The sequence below is a fragment of the Humulus lupulus genome, chromosome 5, assembly GCF_963169125.1.
Source record: "Humulus lupulus chromosome 5, drHumLupu1.1, whole genome shotgun sequence".
Classification (NCBI taxonomy): domain Eukaryota; kingdom Viridiplantae; phylum Streptophyta; class Magnoliopsida; order Rosales; family Cannabaceae; genus Humulus; species Humulus lupulus.
Genome location: NC_084797.1, coordinates 31581615 through 31593631, shown reverse-complemented (window position 1 = coordinate 31593631; position 12017 = coordinate 31581615). Strand labels below are relative to the sequence as shown.

Here is a 12017-nt window from a genome sequence, read left to right as displayed (position 1 = left end):
CCTTGGGATTTATTATGAATGGATGTTGAGAGGAAGGGTAATTTGGTCTTTTGACCTTCAGGATAGTGAAATCTAATATGAATCTTTCCCTCCTTCCCATTATCGTTCTATGTTCTCTCTCTCTCTCTTTGGTTACTCTCAAGAACTCTCCCGAGAATACCAAACACAAAGGCTTGAATTTGAGGAAATTTCTTGGAAACTTGGGGTATTGGGAAGGATTAGGAGCAGCATAATCATACCCACTCTAAAGGTTTTGAAATTTAGAGAAGGTAAGAACCCATTTTCTTTGTTTTTCATTTCAATTGTAGTGTTCTTGATTAAGATGAGGTTAAGATACATTCTAATGATTTGAGGTTTCTAGGGGTTTTTGAGTTGATTTTTTTTTTCGAGGAAACGTGGTTTGGTGGTTGTTCCAAGCTTGAAATTGAGTTTAAAGCCCATAATTCAGACATAGATTCTCGGATTTGGGTAAGTTCTAAGCTCAAAGCTCAAAATGGTAAATCTTTGAATCTTTGTGTTTTAGTTCATTTTTGGGGTAATTTAAATGGTTATCACCAGCTGAGGATCAAAGATGAAGATATCCCAAAGGCAGCCTTTCACATGAGGTATGGGCATTATGAGTTTTGGTTTTGTCTTTTGGACTAACCAATGCCCAAGCACAATTTGTGGATTTAATGAACAGGGTGTTCAAGGATTATCTAGACAGATTTGTGATTGTCTTCATTGATGATATTATGGTTTACTCTCAGTCAGAGGCAGTGTTATATTATTTTATAATATAATATAATATAATGTAATATTATATTATATTATAATATAATGTTTTAGATTAAATAAACGTCTCACATATTGTAACATATAATATGGAGTTACAATATTTAGATATATGAGATATATCCAAATATGTAACATATTTGGTGTTTCAAATTTGTAACTTCAAAATATCACCCATTATTGTGTAGATTTGTTGTTACACAATATTGAGATGAATTTCTTCAAGCCATATGAGAAATGGCTGATAGAGATGTGATTTTAACTCCCATATTGTGTATGGAAGTTACAAAATCAAGTGGGAATAAATTTGGAACGTTTTGAAAAAATTAAAAAATTGGTTGCTGGAAAATGTCTAGGGCCACGGCGCCTGTTTGTCAGGTTGCGGCCCAAGTGGCAGAAACGCTCTGAGGACCGCGGCGCCTGTTTGTCAGGCCACGACCCAAGTGGCTGACAACATATTCCAATTTTTAGTTTTATCTAATTTTGAATGTTTCCAACAGCCAAATAACTCCCAAATTATCTATTTTAATTCCACAAACATCCAACTAATCATTGGTAACAGCCATGGGGGTTGGTGGAATTTGAAATTCAAATAGTGTCTCAAAACTCTATAAATAGGAGCCTAATGCTCACTTGTAAGACACAACATTTTTATCCATTAGAGCATTTGGCTAGAAACACCTTGAGGCTTGATTATTCCAGAAAGCATTTCCAAAAATCCATGAGAGATCCCTTAGTGCTTGAGTTAGGGGGAAATAAGCTTTTGGACAGAGGTTTCAAACCTTGTTCAAGTTGGTGATCCCCAACACTCTTCACTTTGGTAGTGTGAGTGAGAGTTGTTTCTATTTTATTTTCTTGTTCTTTCTTTCTATTCTATTTCACTTCATCTTCATATTCTTCTCTTTTGTTTATTTGTATTTCTTGCTTTGAGCTGTAATCTTCTTTCCTTTTTGTTTCAAACACTTTACTTTATTTGTATTATTTTGCATAGAGTTGTATTTCTCTCTCTATTTCTCTTATTCTATTTCTTCTTTATTTATTTGTATTTTCAGTCATAGAGTTGTAACTTTATTTAATCAATAATTATTTATTTGTAATATTTTGTTTAGAGTTGTAATTATCTTACCATTTCCATTGAGGCAAAACTATTTTTCCTAATAGGCAGAACACGAGCAACGTCTTCGTTTGGTATTGCAGAGATGGAGGGAACACATGCTATATGCTAAGTTCAAGAAGTGTGAGTTCTGGTTACCTCAGGTGACATTTCTTGGTCACATTGTTAGTAAGGGTGGGATAATGGTGGATCCAACCAAGATAGAAGCAATGAGGAACTAGCCAAGGCCAAGGAGTGCCTCAGACGTTAGAAGTTTCCTTGGGTTGGCTGGGTATTATTGGCATTTCATGGAAGGGTTCTTGAGGATTGAAACCCTATTGATTGAGCTGACACGCAAAAATTTGAAGTTTGTTTGGTCTGACAGATGTGAGATCACCTTTTAGGAGTTGAAGCAACGATTGATTACTGCTCTAGTGTTGATTCTTCCTTCATATTAGGATAAAATTGTGGTCTATTGTGATGCTTCGAGGCAACATTAGGTTGTGTTATGATGCAAGATGGTAAAGTCATTGCATATGCCTCAAGGCAATTAAAGGAGTATAAGTAGTGATACCCTACGCATGACTTAGAGTTGGCAACGGTGGTGTTTGCATTGAAAGTGTGGTGAAACTATCTGTATGGGGAGAAGTGTGAGATCTACACTGATCATAAACATTTAAATACTTTTTCACACAGAAGGATCTAACACATGCAACAGAGATGTTGGTTAGAGCTGGTGAAGGATTATGATTGTGAGATCCTTTATCATCCAAGAAAATATAACGTGGTAGCAGATGCTCTGAGTGGCACTGGAAAATTGTATAGCCTAAAGCAGATACCCAGAGAATTGGTTGAAGATATGAGCATTATGTAGAAATCTCATGTATTGGAGCAATCCTAACTCTCTGGGCTACCCCAGAGTTCAATCCTTGAATGAATCATTCCTCCCGGGCCACATTTGTTGGTACCAAATCAAAAGCGAATTTGGCCAACCCATCAAATTCATTAACAAACTCTGTCACTGTCTTACCACCCTGAACCAAGTTCTTAAACTCATTTGTCTTCGCAATTTGATCTGCGTCACAATAGAATCTCTTGTTGAACAATTTTATGAATTCTTCCCAACCCATCATGATAACATTCTGGGTCTAGGATATCACTTCCCACCACGTTTGGGCATCCTCCCGCAACATGTACGTGGCACAAGCCACTCTATCATTGTCTACCACTCCCATATAGTCAAGGATAAAGTTAATCATGCCCATCCACTGTTCAGCTCTGAAAGGGTCCAAGCCTCCCTCAAAAACTGGAAGATAATGCTTCTAGAATCTTTCATACAGTAGCTCCCATCTATTCTCATCCTCATGTTGAATCGAAACTTGTGCCATTGTTGTCAAAACATACGAAGCAATGTTCCCTGACGGAACCTGCTGTCTCAACCACCTAATATATTTCCCTTGCTTTTGCAATCTTGCTTGCCCTGTAATCATAGCCCAATAGATATTCCTACCCCAACTTAACCAATGAGGTCTCGTGGTTAGGGGAAAGAATGAACAAAACACAGCTAACCAATCTTGCTACAAAACTAGATGCCTGAAGACTTTATGAAGACTTATGTTGTGAGTGATTGAGACTACTTGCACAATTGGTAAGTTCTTATTGGTTTAAAAGCCAGTTAAGTTTGTTGATGGGGTTGTTTAGGTGTACACTATAAATTACTCAGCCTTAGACATTTGAATAAAGACTTCTCTCTAGTTTTAGGTTTCAATACTCATTTTTTCTCTTTAAGAGTTTAGACAAGTGTTTGTATCGTTCATATTTTGAGTTTCAAGAACTCAATTTTGTAAAGTTCTTGTTGGTTGTAATATTGAAGATTGAGCAATAAATAATTTACGGTGCCAAAATCAGAGTTCAAATAGTCTGTTTTTCACACGTATTAAAAAAATTAGGCATACATGCAACTAACTATTTACACTTTGATTTCGACACTCTAAATTATTTGGAATTTTAAAAAAATTGGCGGGGATGTTTGTTATAACTATAATGTACACCATCGTGCAAAAAAATAGGTTAAAATTTCTCCAAGTGCCAAAAATAAAAAAACGCTCATACAATAGGAGCAAAAGTAATGCCCATACTTAAGAAAATTCTTATATTTATATATATTCAACACGAAATAAACATATTTATTTGTTTTGTTCTTCTCTTGAAATTATATTTTAGTGAAAAAAAAATCTAATGTAAACAAACAAATTTAAAAAGAAAGCATGCTCTTTTACAATATTTCATAAATAAATCTATAGCAAAAGTTAAATAACATATAGAAAATTATATAAAAAAAAATTATAATGTTGAATAGAAGAATAGAAACGCGTAGTATCTTACCAAAGAATTATGTAGCAATAAAAAGCGAATTTGTTCAAATATGAAAAAAAAAAAAAATTGGTCAAGACTTGTGCGTTTATTTATGAGATTAGAGAATCGTTGTCATTACTTTTATTTACTTACATAACATTTTTAGGAATAGGACACTAATTTGAGATAATTCTATGAGGTTGAGGGATTCCCACTTAAATTATAAACAGTCATATATACCCTCATTTAATTTAAAAAATTCAAATTGAATAAATTTAAAATTAAATAAAATATATATATTAATATAATATTTTTTCTATAGAATAACATATATAATCTACTAATTATTAACTTAAATAATTTTTTTTGTTTGTCAATGTTCTTTCATAGGTAATTTTGAATTAGTATTTGTTTTATTTATATTATATTTTTGTTGATGCAAAAAACAATGAATATACAAAAAAAGTTGATAATTGTTATTTTAAAAAAATTGTATATATAATTTAAAATTGAATATTAATTTTCAAAATTAATATAAAAATAAATTTATACACTAATTTAAAAATACATTTTATTATAATATTTAACTACAAAAAATTTTGTTATGTCATAAAAGCTCTACAATCATATAAACTTTAATATGAGAATACTGTTGATATCAAATTCTTATAAGTCAATTAAACAACTTATTCGGATTCTGATTGATTGATTCAATTGAAGTTCAATCAGTAAACTTTTATGACTTTTAGTTGGTAGTTACAAATTCTTAAAATTTATACGGGCTCTTACCAATTTAATTTCTAAAATATCTTCTGAGCATGCATGGGAAACATAATCTGAACTGAAGGCAGCATCTTCTTTAATTCCTCTTTTATTTTTTATAAATCGATTCACTTCAATTTGAATTCAGAGGATAGGATGGAAAAACAATAAAGGCCAAGAGAGAGAGAGAGAGAGAGAGAGTAATTCGTTGGTACTCTGCGATCCAGTGATCCAGTGGTCCAGCCCCATCACGTGTATGGCACTAATTGGCTGACTCGTGGAGACGGTATGCTTGAATTTCTTTTGTCGCAAATCCTAATAACAAGTCCAAAAGAAAAAGATTGAATAGAACTATATTTAATTATATATAACCAAAAACCACAGTGGCATTATTTAATTATAAAAAGGGCACCATTCCAAAAGTTACAATTAGTTTAAAATGAAAAACAAAGAAAAGAAGAAACACGGCCACCTTTTTTATTATATGTTCAAATGAAAGACTAGAAAATTAGCCACACCCACATTACATATTCAAAGTAAATTGTAGTTTCCTTTCCAAGTCAAATTTCGATCGATCGTCTTTGTTGAATCTCTTTTTTGTTCATCTTCTTCTATAAATACCCATTCGATTCTACTACCAAACTTCATTCGAAACTACACATAGCGAGTACTCATCTGCTACGTACGTAAATCAAGCAAACTTATAAATATATTCTCTCCTAGCTTTCCTTACGTACGTACGTACGTAGTATATATTTTTCATGGAGTTTGCTGGTCTAAGTAGAATTCAACCTCTTAGCTGGGTGATCATGATGATCATGCTAGTTTCATTTATTGTCCTGTGTAGACTATTATGGTCTTGTTTGATTTCACCTTCTCTAGCAAACTTGAAACTTAAGAGAAATGGTTTCACAGGCCCATCTCCTAGTTTCCCTCTCGGTAATATAAGTGATATTATGGGAATCAAGTCCAAAATCAATGCCTCTGAGAATGGTACACATCATGATATACATTCAAGGGTGTTTCCTTACTTTTCTAGTTGGCAAAAATCTTTTGGTAAGAAGCAATCTATAACTGAGAATATTAATTTTTACATGCATGAATATATGCATGAGACGCTAAGTAGAAGATAACAAGAAATACTACTTACTGATATGTTTTTATGGGTGGTCTTATTGCAGGGAAGGTATTCATTTACTGGCTGGGCACAGAGCCATTTTTATACGTGTCAGACCCAAAATTTCTGAAAAATTTGTCTGGACAAGTGTTGGCCAAGGGTTGGGGAAAACCCTCTGTGTTCAAACATGATAGGAAACCCATGTTTGGCAATGGTCTGGTCATGGTCGAAGGCGACGACTGGGTCCGTCACCGCCATGTCATCACTCCTGCTTTCACCCCTGCCAACTTGAAGGTCTTCTATCCCAGCTTATTTATTTTTCTTTATAAATCCATATATATAATAGACATTATGTCTACGTACTTAATTAAACACCATCTATAATTATAATAATTATAATGCATGACTGACTAATATAGTACTACATGAAACACATTACTATATATATGTGTATTATGTTTATGTGATAACTTATCGTAAGTACGTACGTAATGTGATACAGGCAATGTCATGTTTAATAGTGGAGTCCGCCACAAATATGTTGGACAACTGGGCCACCCAGATAAGTTCCGGCAACCCAGAAATTGACGTGGAGAGAGAAATTACAACGACAGCCGGGGAAGTCATAGCAAAGACGAGTTTTGGGATAAGTTACGAAAGTGGTAGGTTAGTGTTTGAGAAATTAAAAGCTCTACAGACCACTCTCTTCAAGACAAACCGGTTTGTGGGGGTCCCTTTCAGCAAGTTCTTATGCCCAACCAAAACTCTAGAAGCCAAGAAGCTTGGCCAAGAGATCGACACTCTTTTTTTCTCTATAGTGGAAGCTCGAAAGTTAGAGTCCAAAAATAAAGAGTGTCGTCAACACTATGACCTGCTTGGCTTGTTGCTTAAAGAGAGTACAGGAGGAGCGTCGTCGGGGAGGAGCTTGACGACGAGGGAACTGGTCGATGAGTGTAAAACGTTCTTCTTCGGCGGACACGAAACGACGGCGTTGGCCATCACTTGGACAATGCTACTTCTTGCCATGTATCCTGAGTGGCAAGTTGAGTTGAGAGAGGAGATTAAGCAAGTGATTGGAGATAAAGAAGTTGATGCCACGTTGCTTGGTGGGTTAAAGAAGGTATGAATCTTTATTTGATACTCTATTTTTACAGCTTATAAATAATATATGATATAGAATATTCATAACCATCTAGTGGTTAGATTAGAGAATGGTATTTTGATCAGTTTTATAGTACTGTACGAAATGTTAGTGTGTGGCATGATTTTCACGTATATATAGGGTCCATCTCTGACTATTTAATCATGAGATGGAAGCAATTATTGCACCAATTTTGTTTGTTATAGTAACATATAAAATCCAATATGTCATCCATATAAAGCCGCATTTTTGTCATTTTATTTTTGAAAAAGATGATTACTTGATGATCATATATACATTCAATTCAGACTCATGTACAAAAGGACAAATCTTTAATTCCGGTTAGAGAGATGGTCGGAGGTCAAAAGTCAAAGGATGAATCGGCTAATAGAGCTAGCTAATCCACGCGTCAAAGCGCGTGACAAAGAAGCACATGCTTCCCATGGTTTTGTTTTGCTTTTATTTTTATCAACTAATTATATGCTAGTTTGAGACCACTCATATGCTCGCTAGAAGCCACTTATCCGCATACACGTTGTCCATGTCCTTATCATATAATGAATAAAAGTAGCCCTTTTGTGCTCTTATTCCTTGGTCCCTAGCTATGGCCACATCACTGTATGAACAAAACAAGACTTCTATATGGTTGGAGAGTACATACATACATAAATATATATATATAATAAAAAATTTGGGTGGTGAATAATTGTTATTTTTAATATTTTTTGTATATGAATAAGTTGTAACTCTGTTTTTTATTTTTTTTACATAACGGTGTATAATGTAGTTACAGAAAATTTCTTACAAATTTTTAGGAAATTCTGGATAAATTAGAATGTCGAAATTATGATTTAAATATTCTTGCGCGTATAAATATTGAAACAGCCACGCGTGCAACAAATTGTTTGAATATTGATTTCGACATCCTAAATTATTCAGAATTTCCTGAAGATTTAGAAAAAATTCATGGTAACTACATTATACACCATCATGTAAAAAAATTAGAGTTACAACTTATTTATGTAACAAAAATACTAAAAATACCTCTAGGTAATGATTAAATAATGGTATATATATTTATATATATTGATCTAGCTAGATGTACATTATTATTACAATATTATTTTTAAGAATTTTTAGCTTTCACAAAAGAAGAGTAGACATAATGTAGCTTTTGCGTGTTTGCATATATTCCATGATCATTATTTTATATTGTTTTAGACAAAACTTTTGATGTGATGACATGTTCATATGTTAAAAAAAATTAATGCGGTGTAGCCTAATTTAATTTGTGGATATGCAGATGGGATGGGTGATGAACGAAGTATTTCGACTATACCCTTCAGCACCAAATGTGCAAAGGCAAGCAAGAGGAGACATTAAAGTGGGCGACCAAACAATCCCTAATGGCACCAACGTGTGGATCGACGTGGTGGCCATGCACCATGACCCAACTCTATGGGGCGACGACGTAAACGAGTTCAAGCCACAGAGATTTAAGGACGACATATTTGGAGGGTGTAATCACAAGATGGGGTTTTTGCCTTTTGGGTTTGGAGGGAGAATGTGTGTTGGAAGAAACTTGAGCTTCATGGAGTACAAGATTTTCTTAACCCTTATTCTATCTAGGTTTTCTTTTAACCTCTCTCCAACCTATACTCATTCTCCTGCTATCATGCTTTCCCTCAGGCCTACCCAAGGGCTGCCTATACTATTTCAGCCGCTTTAAGTTAACCCTATATATAAACTAGGTGGATAGCAAGTATGCAATTTTATTTCAGCCTCTAGAGTTATATTTTTTATTAATAAAGATGTAATATTTTATTAATTAAATAAAAATACAATGTTTATATAATTTATAAATAATTTAACATGTCACTACAAAGTCTGGAGTTTTTCCCGACGTTTTTTTATCATAGTCAAAAATACCCATAATGTGTTGGTAAAGACTAAAATCTCTTTGTCTAGGAAAAGTCATCCGTGCAAATTTGACGCTAATATGATTTTTCTCAGTGCAAAATTTTAAGCGCTCACAAAAATGCCTTCGCCAACACTTTATTGCGCCATAAAAAGTTCAAGCACTGTCAATTTGGGGCATCAACTTGGAGGTCTCCTAATTTTTTTCCAGCTGCTCACCCACTTTTGCAGACGTAAAAAAGTGCGGATAGATCATACTTTTGCCGGCGGCACTCAGCCAAATGCACCGGCTAAAACCTTTTTCCCTGGTGCTTTCAATGTGTTGGAAAAGACGAACAATTTTTTTAATTAATTAGAAAGATTTTTTGAACGTGAAAAATACTTTATAATAAATTAAAAAAATTAGCCAATTAAAAATATTATAAAAACTATTATGGAGAAAGTCATACAATATACATCATTAAATTTGCTCTAATAATTCTAGAATTATATAATAATAAATTGTTAAGAGTTCTACCAACATAATAATTTTTTTAAGAGTTCTACAAACATAAAAATATAAATAATATAAATTCTAAGATTTCGGAGGATCATGTTCATTAACTGAATATCTTTTTCGTAGCTTTCCATATTATGTTGAATCATATATTTTTTCCATATTATGTGGAAAAATTAGTTTCTTGAGGACCACGAAAATACTGGATTTTAACTCCAATTTTGCAACAAATTGCCATATATTTTTATACCGAATTCTAAAATTGGAGATATCATTTTAAGTTTTAGATCTAGATTTTAAATTTTATTCTGAGTAGTTTTAGTTAGTATCTGTTAGGAATAATGCCCTAAAAGCATGTAAAGAAATTTTATTGGTTTTAAATAAAAGTGCAATTTTATTATATTTGAATGTTATAATTATGGTTTGAATTAATTATATATATATTTTTTGGTAAATAAAAAAGATTGTATTGCACCACAAACAATTACAAAAACAAAGAACAAAACACCAACAATTAATTACAAACTCTCAGAAGAGACTCCACCCAAATCTGATCTACCCTATTGAACTTACTGAAATTTATATTATAAAGCCTCTCACACACACTACGAATAATATTCCTAACAATAACATCAATAGGAATACAAATCTGGTTCCAAAAAATAGAATTCTACTGTGCCAAATATAGTAAACCATAGTCGAAATTATGCTGATAAAAATCTTCCTTCTGCCTTGCGAATTTTTTTTTTCCCAATCCACTTCAGCAGGTTCTTGAGATCATGCCCATGATAAGATATATTACACCACTGCAGAACCTCAACTAGAATTTTAGAACTAACACAACAAGAGAAAAACGGGTGCGAGTGGCACTCTACAGCATTCCCACACAGCATACAAGCAATACTCTGAAGAGGTTTATATCTCTGAATTCTATCAAGAGTCAGTAATCTGTCAAGGAGAGCTAGCCAAATAATAACTCTATGCTTGGGATAAGAAAACCTGTCCCAAATCATAGCAAACTGCCATCTGCCAGCAACTATATTCAATTTAGACACTAGAGACGCTATAGTAAAACTAAAACTGTGAAACTCTTGGTGAGAGAACACAGTTTTGAGTTTATCTTTCACTTGCACTATCTGTTTCCAATACCAGATAGCATCTACCGGCGCTACATGATTCCACCAATCTCCTTGCTTGATGTAAATTATGTTCACCCACTTAACCCATAAGTTGTCCTTCTTAGAGGAAATATCCCAAACATGTTTACTCATGGCACAAAAGTTCCATAAGGCAATATCTCTAAACCCCAAACCTCCTTCTGATTTAGAACGGCAAGTAACAGACCAAGACACATGGCCCGGACTACAACTCCAATCAACCCCCTTTCCACAAATAAGCTCTACAAACTTGTATAATTCTTTGCAAAACTGAACGAGGTAAAATCACCAATTGAGACCAGTAGGAGTTTATAGAGAGGAGAACTGAATTTATTAACACTATTCTACCAGCATAAGAAAGATTCCTACTGCTCCATATTCTAATCCTACTAACCATCTTATCCACCAAACTCACACAGTCAGCTTTAGAGATCCTTTTAGCACAAATCTTCATGCCAAGATACTGAAAAGGCATACTACATTTCTGAAATCCAGATAAGTCCACAAGTCTATCTATAGTGTTCGAATTCATACCTGCCCCATAGACCGCGAATTTACTGATATTCGCTTTGAGACCAGAGGAATTAGAAAACAATTTAAATCCTCTCAACAACAAATGAGCAGAAATGTAATCTCCTTTACAAAATAAAAGGAGATCATCTGCAAAACAAAGATGAGCGCGCTTTAAACTTTGGCATCTAGGATGAAATTTAAACTCAGCCTCCTTAGCCACCTTGCGTAAGATTCTAGTCAAATACTCCATACCAATCACAAAAACAAGAGGAGAGATTGGATCGCCTTGACGTAAACCTCTTTTGCTTGAAGAAAACCATGATGAGCACCATTAATGGAGAATGAAAACCGAGTGGTAGTAACACATTCCATGACAAGATTGATAAATTTTTGTGGAAACTTTAAGGCTTCAAGCATTTCTTTTAGAAAGTCCCAATCAAGAGTATCATACGCTTTTTGAAGATCAATCTTGAACAAACAAGATGACTTAGCACTCTTCCTGTCATAGCCCCTAACCATGTCTTGACAAATCATAATATTATGAGCAATATGCCTTCCTTTAATAAACCCACTTTGATTTTCGGATATGATATCAGGGAGCACTTCTCGTAACCTCTTACAAATCATTTTAGAGGCAATTTTATAGACCACATTGCAGCAAGAAATTGGTCTATAATCACTCACTGATTTCG

The 12017-nt window shown here is 33.9% G+C and overlaps 3 protein-coding genes across 3 annotated transcripts; 1 reads left to right on the top strand and 2 right to left on the bottom strand.

Annotated features, from left to right (window-relative positions):
• The first annotated feature begins 5637 nt into the window (after positions 1-5637).
• Positions 5638-9097, top strand: LOC133834722 (cytokinin hydroxylase-like). Its single transcript, XM_062264427.1, has 4 exons — positions 5638-6040; positions 6166-6395; positions 6604-7221; positions 8546-9097. Exons 1-4 carry the CDS (start codon positions 5746-5748, stop codon positions 8969-8971), a joined length of 1569 nt encoding a protein of 522 aa, XP_062120411.1. The 5' UTR covers positions 5638-5745; the 3' UTR covers positions 8972-9097.
• Positions 9098-10359: 1262 nt separating this feature from the next.
• LOC133779016 (uncharacterized) lies at positions 10360-11575 on the bottom strand. The gene is made up of 2 exons (XM_062219022.1): positions 11207-11575; positions 10360-11082 (listed from the first exon to the last, which is right to left on the bottom strand). Exons 1-2 carry the CDS (start codon positions 11573-11575, stop codon positions 10360-10362), a joined length of 1092 nt encoding a protein of 363 aa, XP_062075006.1.
• A 5-nt stretch (positions 11576-11580) lies between these two features.
• Positions 11581-11952, bottom strand: LOC133779015 (uncharacterized). Its single transcript, XM_062219021.1, has one exon. The coding sequence runs from the start codon at positions 11950-11952 to the stop codon at positions 11581-11583; it is 372 nt and encodes a 123-aa protein (XP_062075005.1).
• Between the last annotated feature and the right edge of the window lie 65 nt (positions 11953-12017).